This window comes from Perissodus microlepis, chromosome 1, assembly GCF_051167445.1.
Source record: "Perissodus microlepis isolate ML-2025 ecotype Zambia chromosome 1, ASM5116744v1, whole genome shotgun sequence".
Lineage (NCBI taxonomy): Eukaryota > Metazoa > Chordata > Actinopteri > Cichliformes > Cichlidae > Perissodus > Perissodus microlepis.
Window position 1 is genome coordinate 29,498,887 of NC_140461.1, and position 26,261 is coordinate 29,525,147.

A 26,261-nucleotide genomic window follows, 5' to 3' on the forward strand; every position below is an offset into this window, starting at 1 on the left:
TTAGAAAGCTAATCAAGCTACAGATTTAGGCGATGATCCATCTGTGTGGGTGATCCTTTTTTATAATTAATGTTGTTTTCAGTGTCAGTTGTTTCACTTCTAATAAAACAATGATTAAATGTAAAATCTCTTTATACATGGGGTATTTTTTGACCTCATCTGTAGTCCTCCTTGTTGCATATTAGGATGCCATAAATCAAGCCAGAAAGACATTTAGCTGGTTTCTCCATTTATCAAATGGTGCTTTATTGAGACAGAGTTCGTGAGCCATTCAGGGCTTCTTGTGTTAAAAATGTATTATTATTCTACTCCATATTTTTCCATGGCACCAAATGGACAGCTGTCTAAATAAGCACAATTTGTACGACAGTTAAACAATTCTAAGTGCATTTCTTCTACACTGCACAATCTTAAAAGGTCCTTAAAAGGTTTAAGTTTGTTGGTGTGGTAGCAAGAAAAGAGAATGTGTGATCAGATCAATAAAGGTAAAGTTAATATGGAAATGAGCTCCTGATTGTTGTGGAGGCTGGGGAGTTGTATAGTCCTTGACTCGCACATTCAATTATGTTTTGTAAATGGGGCATCTCTGTCCATCTGGAAGTCTAATTACATTCAGTCCTGTCCATTAGCCTCATGTATCCTTGAAGAGTGAGAGATTTTGATGTTAAATCCAGTTATTTATGTTGTCTTTCACAATTAATGTTGTTCTTTTTTTAGTAGCTAAATTTTTTTTGTGAAAGTCCTGGGAGTTTGTTTTGTGCTGAATGCGGCTTTTAATATACCAAAAAATATAATGCCTGAATTGACTGACTTTGTACAAGCTGTGCATGACCATTAGACTACATGAGCTGGAGTGTTTCATGGTCTAATTTAGATGAATTCCAAATGTGTTACCTCAGTGTATCCATGTCATTTTGCAGACCAGTGTATATACAGTGTATTAGTTCTACAGTTGTTGGCTGCAGAGTTTTACTGTTCTTTGATGAGGTCCAAAGTCAGCATGGAAAAACCATCAGTGACTCGTCAGTGGAGGTTTTTTTTGAAGAATTTTAAACATGTACTTTTGTTTAATTATTAATTTCGATCTCATCTCTCTGGTGTTGACCATGAAATATTAAGCATCAAAGATTCAAACTACATTAGAAATACTTGAAAAGCTTATAAAGGCCAAATATAGCATAAAAAATAGCACTTTGCCTGGTGTCCTTTGGCTGACATATGTAGGAAAAAGTAAAGTTTTCTGATTTTTATTAAATTACTCATTTAGATTAGAACCCAAACCCTTTTCCGCCACAGGGTGCATCACATCCCAGACTTTATCTATTAAGTTCAGCTTTAGTCAGAATTAACTGGGGAGTGGTGCCTTCTTTATCTTTAGAATATCCTTGCAGTTCTTCAAAACAATCATCTTGTAGTGAGTTGAGCAACTTGTAAAGGGACGTGCGCAGCCGTATCTTAGCCATGCTTCATGCAGTTCAGACTACATGTTGAAAGTGATGCATAAATCTGTATGTAAAGTTACCGTAGCAACTTTTTCAGAAAAGTGACGAGGGTGGTTATTTGTAGGTTGAAGCCAACGCATTCAGGTGCTACCAGATTAACGGGAAGGAACGTGCACAGATACATGGAGTACATAAGTCACACTGTGTTAAAAGGTATTTAACTCACGCCTCCGCCTCTTAAGATTGTCAGTATGAGAGCAAGTCCTCAGGATAAATAAAGATGGAGGTATCATCTGTGTTTATGGACAGCAGCTGCAGACAGGGCGGAGGGAGGGTGGAGGGGAGGACTACAATGATTGCACTGACTGTTTATTTTTATCAGGGCATTAGCAGATTAGGCACTCAAACTAACAAGGTCATCAAACTCTGATGGCTGAGAGTAGCAGACCTTTGCTAAGCGGCTGGCCGAGAGGGGAGATTTGGTGCGATATAGTGGGTTTCACTTTACTCGTGCTCTCTGGCCATCACCAGGGACTGACTTTATTAGTGCTTTTAATGATCTGAAGGGCACAGAGATATAATTTGTTTAGAGATTCCCTACAAGCAACCACAGTGCAAAAGCTTTACTGTATTGTGCTAACACATTGCCACATGTTGTTAAGTGTCTTAGAAACATTCGAGGGGTCAGTCTGCTTTTGTTGTAATGTTATAGGGCATCTACTGAGTAGCTTTAAACCTTTTCAGACAGCTTTCTGAATGATTTGCTAAAGAAGATTTCATTTGGTGTTTAATTCCTGAAAAGGTTTCTCACTTAACTCTCTAGATAATACCAAAGGCTTTTCCAAACTATAAATATCAAAACAGCTCACAGACGTGCTGTGATAATAAACACTCAGGGTAACCTCCCCTGCTATCCTCTTCCACTCGCCTGCATTTTCAGCAATTTCCCCCTCTCCCCAGTGCTGAAATGTTGTGTGATGCGAGCTATAACAGTCATTGTCCCTAAGGTGTATTAAGGTGCAGAAGTCTATAGGGTTCTGAGGCTGTGGTGCAGGAACTATTGGCACTCGGTTACAGTGCACATCATCGTCCATTAAGATAGACATGGTTCAATGGGGCAGCAAGCATTAGAGGTCAATCAGAGTAGCAAGCCCTTCTTAAAGTAGCAGCACAAGTGCAGTTTGAGCACTCTTTGCCAAGCAGAGCACAAAACACTCCTTCTGGTGTACAGATTCTTTCTACTCCTACAGTATGCCCTTGACCTTTTACACCTTTATTATCTACTTTTTTAGCTGAGCTCTCTATCCCAAAGGTGTATTAAGGCACTGTATTTTTTTTTTTAGATAGCCAATGGATTTTAGGAGCGTGTTGATAAGCTCCCAAAGGTTCTCTACTGACTGCTGTGTAGCTACCTTGAGTATTTGTGTAGAATATTGCAAAATTCAGCCTAATGTATCACCTCGTATTGTAACTTTATGACAGGTCTGTGGTGTACCAAGTGTAATATTCAATTGTTTTTGTTTGTCAGTATAAGTAGCATAAGATAATGGAAAGCAATTTAGCATATCCCCTATTGTTTTTCTTCTCTCTTTTTTTTTTTTTAACTGTAAAGTGTAGTTATTGATGTGTGGCTTAGGATTGTCTTTCTAGTGTTTGGAGAAGGCACCACCCACAGCAAAGCATCAACACAAGGGAAACAGAGACTAACAGAACATCTATAAATAGTTTGAGGTTAGGGGCTCTGGGGAAATCTCACAGCCTGAATAACAACTTGTTTTCCTTGTATAATATGTGGAACTAGTAGTATGCCTTTTGCTACTTAGCTGGATTGTATGTCTAGGAGCATTTATTTTTGCTCAGCCTAATGCATGCTGCATTTGAGCATTTGAAAGCAGGATAGTAAGTACCCAAAGCTAGAGTTTTGGTCACAGCTTTCAACATTGTGCTGAGTTGTAAACATTATATTACAAGTACACTGCACAGGTTGCTAGCTTCTCTTTCTTTTTTTCTTTTTTTTTCCTGTCTGGGCTGATCTCACAAGCTTGTGTTTGGCCAAAGGCTGACTCATTGGTATTTGGGTGGGAATCTCGGTGGCTGAGCTGTTGATGACAGCCTCTCAGTTTGTTGTCAGGTTTCCCTTTGCTGTGAGATAAGATTTATGACTATGGAGAGGGTTGGTGAGAGAGAAATCCTCGTAGGCTCAGCTTAGCTTATCTGGATTTCTGCTCCCAGCACAGCTTCTCTCGCTGTCGGGCGCAAGTGGGTGACCTTGACAAGAATGTGGCTTATTTTTGTAATAGATACTGTTGTTGTCAATTGACCTATGGTCAGAACGAGGGGGATGGGAAAAGAGAAAAAGGAAAAAGAGATGATAGTTTTAATCTGCCCACATATTTACAGTGTTGCAACAGAAATGAATAGCAGTAGAGTTACTCATTTAATCAACTGTTAACAGAAACGGGAAATAACAGGTGGATCAAAGAATAAAACGGTTGTTAGAATTCATGCTGGCACAGTATGCGGCACTACAGAGAGCTTAAAATTTACTAGGATAGCCTAATATCACATATCATTTATTTGCCTCAAGGAGCTTTCCACTTTGTAGAGGATACAACACCCTTCATATTTAATATCCTCAATAAGTTGAGTTATTAAGTGTTGCTCATAATCTAGCCACAAACGACTGATTTAGAAACCACAGATGATCTTATAAAACAGCGGTCCCCAACCCCCGGGCCTCGGACCGGTACCGGTCCGTGAGTCGTTTGGTACCTGGCCGCGAGAGTTGAGGCTAAGGTGTGAAATGTATGGTTTTGAGGGTTTTTATCGGTTTTCAGCGTTATTTTGTTATCGTTTTTATCGTTAACTCGGTTTTCCTGGGTCTTTTCACGTGTGTTATGAATAAATCTTCTTTGCGACACCTTAAAGGCCGGTCCGTGAAAATATTGTCGAGCATAAACCGGTCCGTGGCGCAAAAAAGGTTGGGGACCGCTGTTATAAAACACCCAGCCTAACAAAGAGAATAGTTCTTATTTTTGTTGTATAGTGGACAATAGTTGCATTATACCCGGCCATAGGCATTCAAAACATTTGGCTGTAGTAAACATAAAGGGATATTCAGGTTACCCTGCCTCTACATGAGGGCTTTCATTCCTCATACCCAACAGCCCGCCCCACTTATGCACATAACCCAACCCCCACCCCGTCCTCTAACAAACAATACCAGACCTAGGCTCAATGCAGCTAGCTGAACCAGAGAAGAGACGAAGGAATTAGGTTGACAAGGTCAAGCTGAACCAAGACAAGAGGATGTTAGCCATTCAATCAACTAAGCATCTGGCCCGCCTGAGAAATCTCTGAACTAAATGGGTACAAATGATTCCCCCACAGGGATGTAACAGTTCAGACAAAAAGATTGTGTCCTCATTACAGTGCAGTTGGACAATCGTTAGATCCTTAAAAGGTGGCTCCTCATTTTAATTTCCGCTTGTTATCCTAAATTGTTGTCAAAAGCATGACCCAAGGCTTTAAAGTAGACTCGACATACTTAGACCACATGATCAGCAGATCAGTTATTATATATGTTTTTATATTTTCTGCCTGTTTAGACAATCGGATATTTAATAAGCTGGTTAGTTTAAGGGTGGACTGACCTAGCTGCATTTGGCTAGTCAACATAACACAGTCTTCAAGATAGCTTGTACTAAAGAAGTAAGGAGTCACAACCCTGTGGTGTTATTCGGCAGCTGATCACAGTGTTAAATGGATAAGACTTTTTCCTCTGTGTGACTTTGCTTTTCTGAACAAATTAGGCCACTGCTTCATAAGTGAGCAAATTGGTAAGCTCTACTTATCCTGGCTCAGTCCTCTACCCTGCGGTCCCTATGTGCCTTCTGTCTTTTTATATCACTTTTACTTCCCGTCATGTAGCTGGTAGCAGTGGGAACAGTCTCCTGACTAATGTATGTTGTCCTTTCATCAGTGAGTGCAGATGTCTCCACAGGTAAGCCTCTCATGCTCTCACAAGAGGTTTCTCTCTGACAAAGCTTTGCATGCCTTTTTGTTTCAGTATAATCAAAGGCCTTGGTAAAATAGTAGCTCTGATTTGCAGCATACAGCTATAATTTGTCACACTGAAAAGATGTTAAATTTGATTACCACTGAAATTTACACAAATGCGAAAGCATTACATGTCATTCTAATAGCTGAGCTGTATTTCACAGCTGTGGACGAGGGCTTTGAGATGAAAGTCGACTCAGTGCTGCATATGAAGCTGTTGCCTTTAAAGACATTTTTCATGTTTATGACTCGTCTTTAACAGTTCCCAAATGTGGAAGCGTTGGATCATAAAAAACGAGCCGTAATATTAAGTGTTAAAATCTGGGCTTGCTTGGATCGGACCTCGAATGACATTTTCTTTGAGATGTTTACAAATAAAATGTTTTGAAAAAGGAGTCTGTTTTCTTTTTAGGCTTCTAAGGTGAAAACAAATGAAGTCCAGCTTCATTCCTCTAGTGTGCCGTATATTTAAAGAAATGATGTCACTTCTGTGCAAGGTGCAGGGCTGTAATGTTAAGGAGTCATATGGCAAATGGCATCTTTGTCAGACAATAACTGTTTAGACTGAGTTCCTGGCTCACTCATTATAGCGCCAAAGAGCTTGTAGGTCATGGGTGACCGACTTCATCGCAGCTTTGTTTCCTCTCTGTATTATTTATGCGTGGTTAGTCTTTCCTGAAAGCGCAATTAGCAGCTAAAACTGAGAAGAGTTGCCTAGAAACTGAGTGGCTTTTGCCAGCTGGTGGTCTACAATAGATGTCAGGTGTTCCTGTTTGTGTTTTCTCTCTCAGTTTCTGCGATTCATCTGAGCTTCAAAGAGAATGACAGTGTGGTTTTAGAAAAGGAATTAGTCCAGTGTGCAGTGTTTGAAAACAATTGGATAGACCTTCAAGACTTGAAAGCGAATCCAGTCATTTTATGTGTCTTTTTTTTTTTTTTGTTGGTATGTGTCCCCTGGCTGTTTTTGAACAATTTAGTAATCTAATTAGATGAGGCTTGAGCATTTGTTTTCAATTGTGGCTTAATGCTGATAGCCATGTTACTTCAATGATCTCAGTAATGCAACTCGCTCTCTAAAAGCCGCCCAGCGACGGTATGCTGATCATTAGACTTCGTATTCCCGTCGTCTTGATTGGTTAGAATTTAAATGCTGCTGTTCTTAAATTCATTATGTGGATTCGACAATGCTGCGCAGATTACATGTCCCAGTGGAGGAGCGTAATCTCGACTGGCCTTCGACCTCAGTAACTCACCAAAGATGTTGACAGGCTTTGCCCCTGGAGTCAAAAAGAATTACATAGTTGAAGCCGGCTCACTTAACTTCGCCAAGCTGAGAAGTCAGCAAAGACTCTTTTTTTTTACTTAATGGTTCATTGTCAGAAAGAATTACATTTTCTTCTTTCAAGACAGATTTTTTTTTTCTCCCTTTCTTTTGATGTCGAAAATGATGTTTTATTTCTACTGCTTTAGTAGGCTGGAAATTCTTGGGGGTTATATACATCAGTCTCGACACTGTTGGTGGCTTTAGGTCTCAACGTATTCACCAACAGCATTTGTAACTATGCACAGGTTATCTCGCTTACTACTTTCCACTTTCAGAGAATAATTCAAGTTTCTAAAATGATACCCCAGTAATGATGCTAATATGTTACACCAGTTCTTCAAAACTCAATATGTTGCTAGGATACATCATGATATCTGCTAGAAGTGAAGAAGGGGGGGGGGAGTCCCAAAAGGCAAAAAGAACGTCTTGTGTATTTAGTCTGTGCTTCGAGATGTCAGCATTTGTGTATTATCATTATTCTCAATTTTAATGACATGTCATTTACATTAATTAGCTCTCTGCTCTCCCCCACTGTCTGCGTGGTTCGCCAATTTCCCACTCCAGGTCAGTTAACTTAATTTGACTTTGCCCTCATTCATTTGGTAAAAATATCATTACAAAGAGTCCTAAAGTAGTGATTCTGATTGGTAAAGTTGGGGAGGTGGGCTGTGGGGGTCCCTTGACCATTAATAAAATAATGAGATTTGTCACCAGTGTACCAATCAGGTATCACAAGAGGAGGTGATGCTGTGTGTTACCATATCAATATTTTTCTCCCGCCTTCACTTTTCGCACAGCGGTCTCCTTGGGTTGGTGTAACACAGGCCAGCTGGCATAAACAAAATTGCAGCAGTGCGGCTTTCACTTCTTCTGAAGCACTGCTGCTAATGTTAGGACAGAGAATGAGAGACACTAGAGTTTGTTTCCCTCTTCCAGCATGAACAGAAAGTAATATCTACTTCACTAAGTCATGGTTAAGCTAGCTGACATACTATTTACTGTAATATACTGAACATAAGTGAATTTTTCCTAAATAACTACAGTACGTGGTAATAAAATTGACCACTTCCTTTTTTTTAAACTTTAAAATTCTACTAATAATTTCAGGTTGCTGATTTGTGTAAAAACAGTTAATTACTAACAAGATATGTCAGCTGACTGTATGTTTACTGCTTATTTCTAAGAATTATGTAATATATTTAAAAAAAAAAAATCATCTACATTTCTGTCAATGTTAATCAACCTCCCACTAACACAATCTGCTTGCATTTCTTTCCTCTTTCTTTTGTTGTGTGCAGTACCTACTCATAAAGCTTTTATAAAGGTTTTTTGTTTTTTTGTTTTTTTTAAAGAGGGATACGATAACCCACTCCTGCCATCAGTCCACATAATTCAGTATTCACAATCTCGCCTGACTCAAAGACCCTGCTTCTAACGAGGGTTATGCTGCTTGTGTTTTCTCGCAGACACTTAGGAAGAAAAATCACCAACAAATAGGGATGCACCGATACCACTTTTTTGGAAACGAGTACGAGTACTTGCATTTCAGTACTCGCTGATACCGATACCGAGTACTTAATAAAAACATGATTTAAATTTGCAGGTAACAGCTTTAGTCCTATAATTTAACAAAAAAACAAACAAACAAGGGACTAGTTTGGAATTAAGAACAATTATTTAAAATGAAAAGCATGTTGTATGCAACATACTACAGAATAAATAATTATAAAAAAACAAAATTTAATTTTAAATTTGTTCGTCTGTTTCTCTGTTTAGAAGTCTCACTAGCACAGTCACAGCTGGGATGACATCAGAGGCTAGTGCGTCGTAGCTGCTCACTTTTTTAGTTAGTTCCTCAAAGGGGGCAAGGATGGCAACAGTCGTCTCCATAAGAGCCCATTGGTGAGCGGTGAGATAGTCAGGGAGTTCGTGCACTCGCTTTTGCTCAATGAGGGACTGGAGCATGTAATACGTGCTGTTCCAGCGCGTCTGTACGTCCTGCTGCAGTCTCTTTATTGGCTGGTTGAGCTGTCCCTGAATGTCCTCGAGGCGGGAGTAGGCTAAGGCGGAATGTTTAAAATGCCCAACTATTTTCTGTCCCACTGCTATAGCATCAGCTATGCTCCTCTGTGCTAATAAGCGTGGGTAAATAAGCGTGGGTAAACTCTTTGTACTCGTTGTTGTGTTGGGATTTTAGGTGCTTGATTAAATTGCTTGTGTTAAATGCGCTACCTTTAGAGCCTCCTCTGGACAATTTCGCTGAGCACAATTTGCAGTCCGCCTTTGTTTTCGCGTCTTCGTTCACTTTGAAATAGTTCCACACAGCTGATATGTCTCGCCTCGCTTTCTCCCCGCTCTGAGCTGCAGCCGGGGCCTGGAGGCGGGCACTCCGGGCCTGGGTGCGGGCACTCGGCGCCTGTGATTAACCCCTTACATGCCGCTCAAACATAGACAGGTCTCAGACCGTGGTATCGGTCCTCGGTATCGGGGGACTTTTAACGAGTACGAGTACTTTAGAAAATGTGGTATCGAGGCCGATACCCGATACCGGTATCGGTGCATCCCTACCAACAAAGTAAATTGTGTGATTTAGCTGTCAAGCACATTGAACTGTTGTTGCACACATGATTCTCTGTGACCTGCTTGTACAAGTGGGACAGTAATGGCAAAAAACATTAACAGATGGTTTTGTGTGTACAAAGAGACATTTGACTAGGCTTACATTGATTGAGTATATTGACAATTAGCTAAAGTGTATGCATTTGAAGACGTCTTTTTTTTATACACAACAGCCTGCAATCTGTAAAATCCTTACTACATCTTCTCCCAGCTGACTGTATATCATATTTAGCTTGGTCCGCTGTTACGATCTGCTGCCATTTATTCATTCCCGTGTGCATCAGCAGTGTCTGTGACCCTTATTTTAGCAAACTGCCTAACAGAATGGGAAAAAAAACATTTTAATGACAGCAGCTGCAACATGACAGCTTTATTGACCTTTTAAAGGAAATGTTAAAAGAGAAAGTTACCCATCGGCCCGTATCTCCCACCGGAGCTGATCAGATCCTTTCTCACTGGCTGCTGTCAGTGATCATAAGTTAAAATGAAAATACAGGCTGTCCTTGTAGCAACTTTAACGTTACTGTCACTGGGGCATTTTAAAGGATCTCACAGTCGGGGGTTGTAGCTGTTTTACTTGCACTCAAGTGTCTACAGTTATAATAGTCAACTGTGTGTGTGTGTGTGTGTGTGTGTGTGTGTGTGCCTCATCACCGATTATAGCCAAGACAACTTAGTCACTATAATACTGCAGTGTAATCCTTTTAATAATCGCCACCCAAGCTCAGTGCTCAGTTTTTTTAATCCCAACTCTAATAAACAAGTTAAAGCTGAAGTTAAATGTGTCCAGTTAAAAGTGCAGCAAGCATCCATCTGCCACAGCTGATTTATTGTGTGAACACTGGAAATCCAGGCAGAGTTCCCCTTAAGTCAGCACTCTTGAAATATGCACAAGAGCAGTCCAGGATTTTGGGGATTTTTGCCAGCGAGTTAAACATTATTATTGCCAGTTTTGGCTTTCTTGTAGAGCTGGCACAAGGTTTGAGTTAAGAAAAGGTTTGCGTGACACTTGAGCATTGTGGTTTTTTTAGGAGAGATTTCCAAATCCTTCTGTGAAGTCTAGCAAGGAGGGAAGAAATCATAGAATTTAGCATTGGCTGAGAGTCGGGTAGAGCCTTGTAATCTGGCAAGTTATGTAGTTCGGTTGCATGTGGGTTTTTTTAAAAGGCTGGACACAGGGCATTTCAGTGTGTGGTTTTGCATTCTCCAGCCTCAGAGTGAAAGTACTTTTGTTCACTCATCCATAGACAGAACCTGGAAGTGGAGAATTATATTCATGCACTTTCAAAACTGCTCCAGTTTCCACTGTGATTCTGCTTTTTTTGTTTAAAAAAAAAAATACAGTTACCTAGTAAATGTTTTTTTTTTTTTATTATATAGTTGCATTACGGACTGGCTCATCACCTGCTGTATGTTTCTGACAGTTGAAATGAAATACTTTCCCTCCCCCTGCTTGGTAACAGAAAAAAATGAAGCCAAAACTCATCTCAGCAAGGTTTTACTTAATCTGAAAATATAGCACGAGACTGTGGAAATCAAGTTCATTAATGGAAATTATAATTGTTCTGGGAATCACCAGCAGTCAGTGTTCTTCATACAAATAATTAGAGAGGTACAATGATTAAAAGGCTTCTGATACACCTAGAAACCAGGGGAATCCTTGAACCCCACTCTGCTGTGACACTCAACCTGCGTTTTCCATAATTCATTACTAGAGCCTTTCATTAGCCTCCTATAACTCAACACATGCACGTTGTTTTAGCTAAAATAATGTTGTTTTCAAATATGTAGAAAAATATGAAGAGAAGAAGGCTACAATCATTATTACTTGTTAAATTGAAAAGGATTAATTGGACATTTATATTCCAAGTGATTACCCAGCTAACTCAGAATAATGGTTTGCAGGACTTGTATGCAATATAGCAAAGGTGGGTCAGTCTGTATGAGTAAATAATTAATAATGAAGTGGCTGATTAAAGCACATGTCCCACGAACTGTTTTATCAGTCATTTTTACTACAGGTTTTAATTGTGTGGACCTCATAGTAGTTTCATTGCGATAAGCCGGTTATCGCCAGACCATAATGTGGTCGACTAGCTTTGGCCAGAAATGTATCCAAGATGTCAGCTCCTAAATTGTGGACACAGTTTAGGAGCAGTTTGAGAGTTGAGTCCATTTAAAGCAGGCCGTGCATGAACCTGTTTATCACCTTTCACCGTTTGCTGTCACTCTGAGGGAGGGTTTATTGTGTGGTCTTGTCTGCAGCCCTGTGCGTCTCCATAAGGCCTGAGAACAGCGTGCGGTGACAGCTTGGGTGATTACCTGTCCTGTCTCATTGTCTCAGTTGGCCTGCAGCTTGGCCACATCATGCATCAGAAACTGACACACAGTGATTACTATGTCGTTAGCCCTGAGAGTCTGTCGCTCTCTGCACTCATTAATTTGCTCTTCCTCTGAGCACTGGGAGAAATGGACTATCCACGCTGATTTCACTAAACCATGAAATATAAAGCTTCTATGATGACATGTCTTGAGCTAATATTAGATTTCATTGAAGACTAATGTTTGGTTTTTAAAGCACTCGATTCACAACAGAGCGCGAGTCTTTATTCTGTGATTGATGCACTTCACACAGAATAATTCATAGTGTGCATTAGGGCTGGGCGATAGTCCTCAAATCAAAATCACGATTAATAGAATGTTTTACCTCGATTTCAATTAATAAACAGTTATTGTTACACACGCATCATAGTCCTCATAGTTCACTATGTTTGTACTGTATACTCAACTGCAAATGCTAGGATATTTTTTAGCTAATATGATGCACTCCAGGTGGTGGTATTACCTTCGGTCACTAAAGCAATTTTTAGCACAGCTTTCTGCTTTCTGTTTAATGTTGTCTTTATTGATGCCAAAAATGTATCCAAACAACAGACACAGCTTTTTTTATTTGGCACAAACAGCTGGAGTTGTTTCAACTGGCTCGATGTTTGACTTTCACTCAATGATGTTTCCGTGTCGCGGACTGAATGGGAAAGAGTCACGTGACAACACACTTTGTAGTATGTTTTAAAGGCGATAGTATATAATGGGGCGAATATTAATAGAGTTTAAAAACAAAGCCAGCAAGATTACATCAATTAGAGGCTCTGAATGTTGGTTCATTTTCTATTAATTGTCCAGCCCTGGTTTATATTTTAAAAGTCCCCCTTAAAGGCACAGAGACATGGGGAAATGAAAATGCTAATGGTTTTAATTCATGTTTGGCACAGATTTTTCAGTGTTTTTTGTGAGGCAAGTTATAAAAGCAGTTCAACTGTGATAGCCCAAAATGCAAAAAAGCAGAAAAACATACTGGCATTTGCAGTAATTGAGCATCATGGTGGTTTTGGATGTAACCCCCTCATTTCATGAAGCATTGCTGGCTGTGAAAAGCTCTACCTAAGTAAAGTGGTGCTTTGAACAGCATTCTGAGCATGATCAGTGTTGAGAAGGCATTATATTGTTTACCGTGGTGAACACTGTTTAGCACGGTAATATTTGATTTGAACAAATGCAACATTTGCGTGGTACCATGGTAATATCAGCAGCAAATGTAACTGGATAAAAAGCATCGATGTGGCTCATGTCATTACTGTTGCAGGTACTTGTTTGAAAAATTACACTAAAGTAGGATTCATCATCTGGAAACGATAAATGTAGGTTTTGTGCTCGTCCCTTTAGTAGAGTTTAGTTTCCCAACACTTCAGCTGTTTCATTCTCAGATAAAATGGTGGACGGACATCCCTAAGATGTAAGCGGTAACTTCACCATCTGCAGCACCGACTTGCTGTAGTTCTCTACATCGTTTTCAGCTCGGAGCAGTAAGTAGATTAGAACAATTATTTAAAGGGTGTACAGGCTTATAGTCCAGCGTGTCAATTGTTGTTTTGTCTTCTAAGTCTAATAGGATCCAGCATTGGCAGCATATTCCCAAGCACTGAGTGGTTTATGCCCAATTAATAAATGTGCGGTGCTGGCTGCGGCGTGGCATTCCTCCTGCAGTTCAGTGCTAATGATTTGGAGCGCTTTAATGTCGACTGCCTTGAATAAAGAGCACTAAGCTTGGTGTCACTCCGGCCCTTAAATCACCATCACTCTTCCTCTGTGCCTCTTTCCCACCTACATTTTTCAGCCTGCAGTTCTCTCTTCCCCTCAGTCGTTCTCATCGGCTCCCTCCCTTGCTGTCCTTTTCATTTTCCTTCTCCGTGTCGGCCCACTGTCTCTTCATTGCTGTCACAGAGTGTCAGAACAGGTGGAATCAATTACTGACCCCGAGCAGCCCACTCCTTTGCCACAACTAGCTCTTTAATTGAGGAAATTAATGAGTGATCAGTCTGCGAGATGATTTGGTGTCACGAGCGTCGCTTCGCAGTGTGCGTGGGAGGAAAGCTCGGGGAGGGATTGTTTGGCCGACCTCGTATAACAAATACGGTCCTTTTCAGATTTCCACTTCTGCCTTCCCTGCCTGCTAATCACCACTGAAGCGAGGAAAAACACAGCAGTGCATTGCTAACTGCTGCATCACGCTTTCTGTAACGAAGCTAGCTTTTAAAGTCCACTGAAATACCAGAATGTCCTCGATGCATTCAGCGCTTTGTTCACTTCCTCTCATTGTGGCATCCGCTGGTCTGAGACTCAACATCTGGCCCGTATCTGTTTATAGAGTGGTTCTGAAGTGTGTTTCTATTTCTCTGAACCTCCACTTCTTCCTTCACAGATGGAATCTCCTGTCTCCACGCCAGCTCCACCCCCCCTCCACCTCCTGGCCACAGTAGGCAACAGTGAGATTGCCTCACCATGCGAGCAGATAATGGTGCGCACACGCTCGGTGGCGGTGAACACATCAGACGTGGCCCTGTCTACCGAACCGGAGTGCTTGGGGCCCTGTGAGCCTGGAACCAGTGTCAATCTTGAAGGCATAGTGTGGCAGGAAACTGAAGACGGTAAGTGGAGCAGTTTAACGTGCTGTTTTGTAAATCTCTTCCCTGTAAAACAAATAAGCTGTGGATTGTGGAGTTAAAGAAAATAGGTAAAAACATATGGGATAGGTTTTCTTTCTTCCTTTTATTTACAAAGCCAGAGCAGCTATGTGTTTGCATATTAACATCAAAGAGCTATTGGTTTTTCAAATCTTTAGTGAATCTTCTGTCATTTAAAAAAAAAATCATCTTGCTGTCATTACTGTACATATTTGCCTCCTAAAATGTAATTGGATATGCTCAGACAGCCTCAGGAAATGGTTGTTGTTGGTGGTACTAATGCGTTCTTTACCAGCGCACATGCTGCGTAATATTGCCAAGAAGAATAGTAGTTGGCAGGCAGTTCTTAGGTGGTTGATGATTTCTTTGTTGTTGTTCGGGAGAGGGGGGGGGGTCGTCTTCTTTTTTCTTAGGAGTACGCAGACAGAAGTTTGTTGCACAGAAATATCTGTTCTGCAGCAACATGCCTCAAACACAAAGCACTTTTTCTTTTTTCCTTTCTTTTTCTTTTTTTTGTTTTCCGCCAGCCTGCCAGTTGGGAAAATAGTGGGCTCCTTTTCTGCAGTGCAGTCCGAGGGAAATCTTATACGCTCTGAGTTTTCCTCCCTTTGATCGAAAACCTCATACAGCTCATTTAATTTTAAGATGTATCACTATCACACCATCAGGTTCTGCTGGTTCTGAAGAACTGCCCCCCCCCCCCCCCCCCCACTTTATTTTTTTTTTCCTTTTGTGGATGTGAAATAATGCAAACACCTAATCTTCAAAGCAGCTTGCTCTCAGTCTCTCTGCGGGCATGCTGAGTACAAATCGCCCACACATCCACAGAGCTGTTTGTTGGTTCGCTTGGAGGAACCAAACAGGGAAAAAAAGGTCCCTGCCTCATCAACATTCCCAAAGCACAGTCCCTGCTATTGAGTGGCTTTTCTCCCCTCTCTTTCCTCTTTTTTTTTTTTTGATTTTTGCTCTGTACTGCAGCTCTTTTCTGTTACCAAGCATCCAGCCAGTCGCCCCTTGACTCTTGTTTCCAAGCAAACTGAGAGAGAGCGAGTGCAAGGCAAGGGGGTTATGGCAGGGTGGGGGTGGTGGTGCGGCTGCGAGGGGGAGGGGTGGACAAGGCTACTTCTGTTAGTGACACAAACATGGCTCCGAGCCAGCACCAGTACTATGTTTGCGCTCCCTCATTCTCTGCCTCCCACGGAGCGGTTGAGCCTCCCTCTCTCGAGCGCGCACGCCCTGCCCCCTTCCCTTTCCCAACCGAGCCTGTCCTTTGCCTGCACTCCGCTCTCTCAAAGCTGCTATTTTGGCTGAAAGAGGTAGTGGTTTGGCCTGATGGATCTGTGTTTTCTTCTGACTCTACTCTATCTGGCTCAGTGGGGAGGATGTTGGTGGGAGCTTTGAGTGGTTTTAAAAGCGGCGTGGTGGAGAGTAGCCGGTTGGAGGGCGGTTTGGGCAGACAGCAGGTGTAGCGCACAGGTTGTTGTGGCTATCAGAGCTGTAGACACCAGCAGGTTTTCGAGGCATCAACCCACTTCCTTTGCTTTGAAGCCATTTTTTTTTTTATTAAAAAAAGAAAACAAAAAAACTTAAAGGTAGAAGATCAGGTGAATATCATATAAAGGATAAAGCAACGAGTTTGATAAAAATAGAGTGGCCCTGTAGTTGTCTCTTGTGCACTCTTTTTGGTATTTTAGAAATGTATTACACTCTTTGAAGACACAGCAGCTTGTTCACTGCTGACTGACTCGGCCCCAGCTGGTGTGTTTTTAAGAGAGAGCTGCGAGCTGTGGCTGAAATGCGCGCCGTTTCTGAACCTTTGCTTGGTGTTAAATTGACAGATATGCAGTAAACCTTCAGTGTAGCAGAGATAATAGGGGTGAATCTGGGCTGGGTCTTGCAATGAGACATTTCTCAATATCCCCCATTGTACTGTGCACACTACATTAAACAACACAAAGACGCGTGTTGCTTCTACATCATTTTAACGGTACGAGCCACCCCCACCCCCTCGACAGCCCACTGGCTAGTTTTAAAATGAAAGAGACCCAGATGCCGCTTACATCAAACTGCTGTTCAGCTGCGTTTCCCCTAAGAGAACGTGGACTTCTTGCACCGTGTGGCAGCCGAACAAATGAGAACCAAATGAGGGAATCAGGCGAATCCAGGCAGAGTACCAGGGAAGAGGCAACAAAACTGAGGCCCCAAAGATGTAGCAGAGGCATTCTGATTAGCAGTGAAGTTGAGCAGTCTCCCCCCACCCAAAACACACACACACACACACACACACACTTCTCTGCATGACAGAGAGCTGTTTAGGCATGCGCTGCGTGTGTGTGTGCATGCATGCGCGCGCATTTCATTTGGCATGCCATCCAACAGCTGCTTCATCACCTCCGCCTTTCTGCCTTGTGGGAGTAAATGAACAACAGGCTCCCAGTAATTGTCTGTGCCTCACCCAAGTCAACATGTGCCAGTGAAAGAAACAGATGAGGAGGAAGCAAGCAACAAAATGTGATTACAGGAGCTGCACCTTTAGGTCAGCGGTGACAAGAATCTTGGCTGATGAGGGCCGGGTAAATTTTTCATCCCGCGTAATGTGAGCTCAGATGTAGCCGGATCTGGATTATGACTGGATCTAAACGGAAGCCTTAATGTAACTTGGATTTCAAAGTGACCAAAGTAACCCACTGTGGCTTTAAAAAAGCACCCTTTACTGCATTTAGTCCGGCACAGGATGAAAATAAATGGATAATATGTGATAAAGTGAGTCTGTGTCATGCTGTCAGTCTGGGGGTGAGTGAAGTGTAGACAGGAGGAAGGCAGGCACGCAGAGCCGTGGTATTTTAAGGCCCGGCACTGACACAAATCCCCTCGGCGCAGACGAGGCAGTAGCAGCTCCCAGGGTCGTGTCGGCAGAGCAATGGGCCAACCCCTCCCAGGCTTAGCACGCTGATACCTCCAAATGCCATCTCTATAATGCTGGAGAAGTTTATTGCTCTTGAAACGCAGCCCAGAACGCCTTGGCTCCTGCCCCAGGGCAGAGGGAACACAGAGGGGGGCCCCTTTGGCCAAACACCGCAGCTCCATGCCAGTGCCAGTGTGGCATTCAAACACACCAACCCTCCAGTACACAGCAGGCTATTCCCCGAGCTGGTCCCACAGCTTCTTGAGCTGCCTAATAGAGAAATAATACAGGCTGCTTGTGATAAATGTTTGTCTCTTGGATTATTTATGCAGCGCACATGATTGCAGCATTGCGAGCATTGGCTTTAGCACAGAAGTTAAAAGCCGTTTGGCATCTGCATGGAATGGAGGTCAGTGTGAAACGGATATTTCTGTATAAACATTTGAGAGATGCCTTTTTTCCCCTCTCCTTTATTTCTCCGACCCTGTCAGAGAGTTGAAAAGGGGAATATTGTATGAAAGGAGTACTTGGCTCTATAGTTAACTTGCCAGTTATGCTTCCTTGCTCCTTTGAAGACACCTGTCAGTGGCCTCATTGAAATGTTTTTACAAAGGCAAGCGGTGGCCGCTCTCTGTGAACCCACCTTAGAGGCTGTCCTTGAAATGAGAGCGAACGTTGTCAGGAGGCCTGTAGCTGTCTGCCAGGCCAATGAGCAAGAAGGACACGGAGTGAAAAATCAATCAGAGAAGACCAACTTCTGTTAGCACTAAAGGCTCTTTTCAGAGAAAAGCGTAGAAACGATACTTATTTTTCTTTCTGCAGCCCCCACGCAGTACATTTTCATTTGCCAGTTCCTTAGTCACTTCAGTTTCCAATCCACCCAGCCAATCTTTACCCTCATCAGTGTTCACTGTGCAGTAGTGGAAGTGGCCAATTTCCAGGGGAAAAAAGGGAAAGAAAATAACACTCCCATATTTAAAGAATTTGCCAGTTTTCCTAAATAGGCTGTTGAAACAACACTCAGGGAACTTTAGCCATCGATGGCTCGTCATTGTCTGACGGAGCAGGCTCGTCTTGTTAGTCGCTAATTTAGTCCCCCGGTGGTGTTAACAAGATGGCGCCCATGTGTGAACCCAAATCTCTAAAGAGAGAGATGCTGGTAACGGCTCCTATTCTTACTGGCTGACAACTGCATTTTTTTAAGCACTTAAAACCGTCTTGAATCGTAAATCGTGTGCCTGGAGGAATTGAAGGCTTCGCCAGTGGCTGTCATAAGATATCATGTTTGCTATATACACATCAAGGAGAACTTGAGTAACACGCCTTTGGCAGGCCCGTCTCTTAATCTCAACACCATCTCCTTTAAGGCAAAACACCAGAGGGGTTGTTTTAAGGGAGACTGTTTTTCAATGGTGGCATTTAAGGAAGCTGGGATTGTCTTCATACACATTATTTCCAGTAATAACTGCAGTTGGTAAAGATGTCAATTTTCTCCCTTCCTCTGGCTGTTACAAGCTTTGCTTGTTTGTGATCTGCTCATCTACTCCCTCTGCAAGAGTAAACATGCATAGCTGCTTGGTTTTTTTCCCCCCTTCTTAGGGAGGAAGAACCTGCTGCATGTGTCTGATAATGTCTAGCTGTGTGGAAAGCATACTAATGCAATCCTCCCTTGCCTCTCAGTGCTGTGAGAGAACTGACCTTCTCACAGGCTGTTATTCTTGTCTGTCGAGAGCGACTTCTCACTTTTACCTCTCGCGAACCGGAGGCTGAACTTTTCAGAGGACTCACTTGAATTCTCTGAAATCTAAAATAAAATCATCAAACGTAGCCTGGTCTGATCCGCTAGTCATCTGTAACTTTTTCTTCGCAGCTTAATGTCAGCAACTTTTTTTTCTCCCTTTTTCTTGTAACAGGGCTTAAGACTGCAAAGTTTACAGTGTTCAGTTTCTTCTTTGCCAGGAACTTATTGCACAGAGGATAGTAGAGATGCACAGAATTTACATGAATGTGTTTATGCTGTTTGCTTGTTATGGACAAAATAGCAGATGTAAGAGGGTCAGTTCAACTGTGACTGCCACTGACCTCTCGCATTTCAGGAATGAGGAAGTGTCCCAACTCCTTTATTTAGTGTTTAAACTTCCTGTTTACAGTTGCATGGTTGTAGTCATTGCAGGTCAGACTGGGACAGCTGGATGGAAATGAGACCAGGTCTCCCAGATCTGTACCGAGGTCAGATTATATTTACATATTGTATTCATGGTCACGTCTGGTTACAGCACATTAGGATTTGTTTTTATTATGTCACACTGGACTGTGGGTGAAACAGGCCAGGAAAGTGAAAAGAGGCTGGTTCACTGGTTGTTGGTGAAGGTTATAGATTAATATTCAGCTGAGGATGTGCATACACAATGAAGCATTGCAATAGTTGTTAGTTGCCTTTAGAAATACTGGACAGTTAAAAAACTGGATCACTCGGTTGAAGAAAGCATGAATCTTTTCATAAGGAGAGGCTTCTGGCGGTGACGTTGTGATGAGATGCAAACTTTAATGCTGTCCCCTTTGGGAGAGTTGTAATATTATCTATAGCTTCCAGTTTCTTTTGGTTGGCAGATGCAGTTCAGTAAAGAGAAAATGTTTCCTGCATGGAGTTGCACACAACAGGGTTGGGGAGATGGTGATTTTTCAGAGAGACATAGCTTCTGAGTTGTTTTTCTCTTCTATTTTTTTGATGTGTTGAGCACCACAAGGCAAGCATCATCGAGTTCCATTATATTCAAGAGAAGGCAGGCATCTCTACAGCCCAGTATGTCCCAAACTGGACAAGTCACCCCTAAATATTGATGGATTCTGGATGGATAAATTGTACTGTAGGCCCCCCCCAAAAAATGTGTCAGTTTGTATGTTTCAGTGTTTCAGATGAATCCTACAGTTGTTCCCAAATTGCTGTTTGCCCAGCATTTAATGCAAAGGTCAGCCTTAGGAGATTTTGCTCTGACACTGACACAAATGGACGAGCTCGACTTCGTTTTATGAGCCGCACCATGAAAACGGGCTGTTGGAAATGCACTCCCGACACTTGAATGCTCAAACACTTCATTTGTCAAGGTTACAGTTATTGCTCGCGGCAGCACACAGCTATCTTTTATCTTCTCTCCGTAATGAACACTGGCATTATTTTCTCTCATTGTTCTCACTTTCTTGTCTTCATGCAACCTTGATAAATGGTGCTTTTACTGCACAGAAAATGGTGAATGTTCTTTTTTTTCTTTTTCTTTTTTTGAAGTTCTACATATTTGTATCCAACTGTTTGAAAAGGTGATAATTGCAAGTGCTGGTAATTGTTCACATAAGTATTATTTTTTAATTTTTTTTTAGGGATTGCCTGGTTTTTAAACTGAAATTCCTTTCACACACTTAGACAAACAGAACCCTTTAATTTGGTGTTTTGGGAGGGGAGTCGTATAACATCGCACCCAGTCATTACATTTTCAAAGATAACAAAGGCATTTTGACAAGGTCAGTCAGTGAAAATGCCGTTAACCCCATTGGATTCCTGTTGAGATGGGGCAAAGCAGGGGTCAGCCAGTGAACCCGTGGCCCTCGCAGATTTCACCAGCAGCAGAGGACCTGATATTTTGGCCCCACTGAGGCCTAATGAAATGTGTTAAGTGGTGAGGAAGGGAGTTTGAAGGCAGGGCTAGGGCATGGTGGACACCATTGCAGCACACAAGCTAAGCAAACGGGAAAGTTTGGCGCTTCAGTCGGGGTTCTGTTTGTTGTTCAATAGCATTGAAAGGAAATGAGTGGTGAAATTACAGGTCAATTCCTCTCATTAATGTGGATTTCACTCTGCCATCCTGAGTGACCCTATTAAGGTTGACAGGGGGGAGGGAGGGGAGTAAGAGGGGGAATTGCAGGAAACCATGTTTGCTCCACATAATTCAGACCCTTTTCTTCCACCACACAGCAAGCCTCCCTTTGAAAACAAATCCCAAGTGAACTGCAGTTTCAAAGTGCAAGTTGTATTTTTTTGATCTTTGAACGCTAGTCTTGTTTCTTCCCCCGAGACAAATCCAGTGAAGGAAAGAAGGGGGGGGGGAATTGTTGGCCCACACAAACACTCATCTGTAACTCTGTGTGTGTGTAAACAAATGATCACGCATGGAAAGTTCTCCTTGTGTAATTTGCTTTCTGCCACAGGGAAATTTGTTTGGGTTGTTATGTCGAGGGCTTTCCGTGTTTAGACAGACATGACATTGACATCTTTGTCCTAACGGCTTCAAAATGATTCCAAGGATGAAAGTGTGCAGATAAATTCAAACAGCTTTTCAGTTCCAGCTTTGAAACCTGATCTTGTTACATACCCTTGGGCATATTTTTGATATGGCTAAGAAATTCAGTGGATTTCGAAACTCCTATCAAAACTTTATTGAGTAGCTGAGTCAAAATTACACAATGTAAAGTGTAATAAATGTTAAGCATTAAAATGAAAGCATGAAGCATCAGATTTTTTTAATAACCTGCATAAATATTAATTTTCTCAAAGATGGAATAGTTGTGCAATCAGCTACTCGTGCCATCAATATACAATAACGGTTGCTTAATGAAGTGTAAATGTCATCTACTCGGTAGTGCAGGAAGAATTTAGAGTGTTACTCATAAAGTATCATCTACAGTAAATAATTACCAGGACGGAAGAAATTTTGAAATATTTGCAGGATGACAGTTGTGTAATAGAATTTTTAATCCTTGTTGCTTTTAGTATGGGGAAAACCAGGCTTTGTTTATCTCTGACACACTGATACTGTGGAGCTTGCAACTTTATTTACCAAGCTCTGATACAACTACTGAAGTGTCAGCACTGAAAACGTATACCAGTACTCCCCATGATGAGGAGTGAATTTTAATTACTTAGTAAGCAGGTAATACTGTGTGTAATTGATGCACAACATACACACTTAAAGTCTTTTTTTTTCCTCATATTTTGATAAATGTTTCAGCACAACTTGTTTAAATGTCCTTGAGGTGTCCCAGATAACATTCAAGGAACTACGTTATTAGCATTCAGAGTAGGTTAGAAGCAGATATCTGAGCTGACCCAGAAGCCAAGGACCGCTGACAGGATTACAGGGTTGCTTGGCTTCAGCATGGGAAAGCAGCCAAAAGGAAGGTACCTTTGTGGGGGAAAAGAGACAACAGCAAACATGGATTATACAAAAGGTCACTGTCACTGACTCTGAACTATTGGAGTAAAATACACTAATGTGCAAAAGTCTTAAGCCACCCTTCATTTCTTTATATTTTACTTCCAAGTAGCCAGATATCATTGTTTTGGTGTGATTTTGAGCAATAGATCTCCAGGTTTTCTGAAGGTCTTTCAAAGTTTTTCTTTGGGCACTGGCTACTTTTTTATTCATTTTCAGTCTAGTCATTGTAACTAATCATTGTTAGAGGAATGTTTGTTTTTTAGTTAGCCACTTAACAGTGACCTATTCAGGCAGCAAAAAGTCACTTAACTAAAGGAATGACAGATAACTTGGCAAAGATTTTTTTTTAATTTTAATATCCTTAGATACTTTGTAAGTAGCAGTCCGTAAAAAAACAAACACAAAACTTGTTTTCATTTCTTTTTAGAATGTATGAAAAATGTTAAAGATAACAGTGTACAATACATAAAATATTACTTTTTGCACCAACAAGATGATTTTCAAAGAGCTATTAGCTGAAAACTTGGAATATCTCAACGTGGTGTTCAGTGAGTCCTTAAACAAATCTGAGGAAACGGACAAGAGGAGGACTAAATAAGCGGCAGGCCTAAAAAAATTATCTGCATGTTGTACAATATCTGAAAGCCATGTTTTTAAGAAATAGGGAGGAAAAATCCAGTAAAGACCTGACATAGGACTTGAGAGATGCATCTGGCCCTTCTACTGTTAACTGAAGTCTCATCAGAAATGATCCCAGTGAAAGGGTGGCTGTCAAGAAACCATTTTTTAGGAAGGGAAATAGGGAGAAACGGCCAGGTTATGCCAAATTACACAAGAACTCTACTGAAAATCAGTGTCAACAGGTCTAATGGAGTGATGAATGTAAATTTGGACATTTTTATTTCAAATCAGTGTTACTATGTACAGAGGAGGTCAGAAGAGAGGTGAGTGTCTACAGCCACACACAGAGGAACACCTCAACATTACTGAAGTAGTGTTGGATCATCTTGACAAAGAACTGAACAAAAGGCAGCCAATATCCAAAGTAGAGCTGGTATTAAGAAATACCAAGAAAGCTTGCCTAAGAGAGTTCAGGCTGTGTTGAAGAGTAAAGGCGCATACAAAATATCGGCTTACCAGGGTCATACCATTAAAACTATCAAGTACCTTAGGCTTGATGTAGACTTCTGTGGGAAATCTGCATCCTAACTTTCTTAGTAACCAGAAACTCCTTTTATCTGGCGCACGTCAGGTTAAATACAAGGTTGTGACGTAGGGTTAAAATGCGGTTCTGGTAGATCTGATGTAGAAGTATAGTTCACATGTTGCTGTGACATTGTTAATGATGCTGTTTGTCATCACTGAAGGAAGCATACAATGATAAACACATTCTTTATGACCCTCTGACACTTCCTGTTGCATCCCCAATAGATTTCCAGAATGTTTTGCATTTTATAGTATAATTAAGGTATCAGTTGACCCTTTGCTCTGACCGCTCATAATATTTCTTTCCAATCAAATCAGCAAGCTATTTAGACTGCAAATGTAAATTGATCACACCATCTATTCTCATCACCTGTCCTCCACTTTGTCTACTCGAGGTTAAAAATTTGAAACCCTACGCTGTGATCTGCTTTTCACTGGCGGACACATGATAGCTGCAGCTGAGGGAAAGACAGGGAAATTCCTGAGGAAAATCTCATGCAAAACAGCCAGTGTCAAATAGATTGTGGCTTAAGATTTATTTTCCAACAAGACAGCGATGCTTATCAGAAGATAAAATGCGGCGTGGAATTTCTTCAGAACAAGATTGTCAAAGACCTTGATAACTGAGCTCAGACCTGAGTCGTGATGGAAAACCTTTGTAGTGGCTCAAAAACGGTTTTAGAGATACCACTCATTCACTTTGATTGAGCTCTAGTAAATCTGTGTAAAGCTGTTTGCTTAATATATGTGTCGCTTTCTCTTCCAGGCGGTCGTGTCAAAATTCTTATTGACTCAAGCAAATGGCAAAGAAATGTGTATCTGAGAATGCTTTTTTCCCCTTTTAAGTGTCTCGATCAGTGCTGCTGGCATTACTAACACTTAATTCCCACTTAAACTCATGCATTGTTCCAGCGACTGAAGACACAGTCAAACATAAAGACCAAATGCTAATTTTAAATCATTTAACAACTCGTGGTGTAATTTCTAAACCCTTCTCTAGAGAACGCTGGGAAGGCTATATCCTGCAGATCATGAAAGGCCACTCATTCATTTGCCCTGCCTTGATTTACATCCTGCCACGACCAGCTGCCAGAGCCATTTTGTGCTGGAGTGTTTGGAGAGCTTAGGGGGGTGGGGAGAGGGTGCTGTTGAAGGCGTTTCAGAAAAGGTCTGGGTTCTTTTAATGTGACAGAAATCTGAACTGGAGAACCTCTCTTTACGCAACACACAGACACACACACAAATGACATTTGCAGTTGGATCTTGCCTGGACCCAACATTCATGCTTTCGAGCCATAGATTGAAGGAAGAGACTTGTAGCCAAGTGTCAGCAGGTTCCTGTAAACATATATAAATGCCTTATACACTCGCTGCTTTATGCCAGAGGCAGCAAGAGAAAAATGAGGTCTGAACTGTGACTTGAACTGTGTGTGTGTGGGAGGGGAAAAGATTGTAAGCCAGGGATGGTTATACCATTGAAAAGAGGAAATGAGGGTGAGGGTGAAGGAGAGAGGGAAAATAGGGTGAGCAAGAGAGGTTTCCTAAGCTAATAAAATGTTCGGAGGGATGGAAGCTGCCAGCCAGCATTCCTGTGCCATTAGATAAGTTAGCTCACTGCAGCCTCCAGTTTCTCTGCAGTGCTGAAGTGGCAAGCTGAGGTCACCAGCAGAGAGAGAGGGGGGATGGTGTGGGCAATAAATTCAGAATGTGTTTGTGCACAGTCGTTGCTCCTGAACCACTGTAGCCGTTTGGTTGATGATTCACTTCTGAATTTACGGGTCAAATCTTCGGATTATCCTTCGTTTGCCTCCCGTCGCAGCGTCCATTTAAAACGACCTTCAGCAGGAGCCGCCGTGTGGAATGTGGCTTGAATTAATATGAAACGTACTCCCGCAGTTAAACATCCACGTACAAGGATTTTAGTTAATGCAATCTTAAACGAATCTTAATTTTATCTCTAATGTTAGAATCTCTCATTTTAGACTGTAAAACGTGAGCTCAGGTGTCACACTTAGCACAAGTGGGATCGTGTAGCTCACACCGAATGCTACGATATTCACATGAGCCAAATAGGCAACGCAGAAGCTTCTAAGTGTGACAGATTGCTGCAATGCCACTGAAGTCAAGTAGCTTTCTTTGCACATTCATGTACTGTCTGTCAGAATGAGCCATCCTCACTGAAATCTGTTGAGCTCAGGAGCTTGTTGCTTGTTTTTCATAAGCTGTGGTACTGCCTCTACATTCTCTCCAAGGTTGTACATTTTTGGGCTACAAAGCGAGATAGAAGTTTTGCTGAAAATATTTGCATCTAAGTAATTGTCCCTCAGGGAACTCTCTTGTACTTTGAGATGGCTTATTTAAATCGAATGGGTGTTGTGTGAGTATTTCCCGGTAAAATCTATGCGATCGTTCTCAGCGAGACCTGCTGCAAGTGTCTATTTTTACAGGTTTTACAATACCGACTGCAGCTGAGTCTGT

At 41.6% G+C, this 26,261-nt stretch overlaps 1 protein-coding gene across 4 annotated transcripts in view; it reads left to right on the forward strand.

Annotated features, from left to right (window-relative positions):
- znf609b (zinc finger protein 609b) overlaps nt 1-26,261 on the forward strand; it is a 79,075-nt gene that overhangs the window by 41,313 nt on the left and 11,501 nt on the right. For all 4 annotated transcript variants that reach the window (XM_084940371.1, XM_084940226.1, XM_084940156.1 and 1 more), the window contains exon 3: nt 14,204-14,429. In XM_084940371.1, the coding sequence (XP_084796497.1) occupies nt 14,204-14,429 (226 nt within the window). The remainder of the gene's footprint in view (nt 1-14,203; nt 14,430-26,261) is intronic.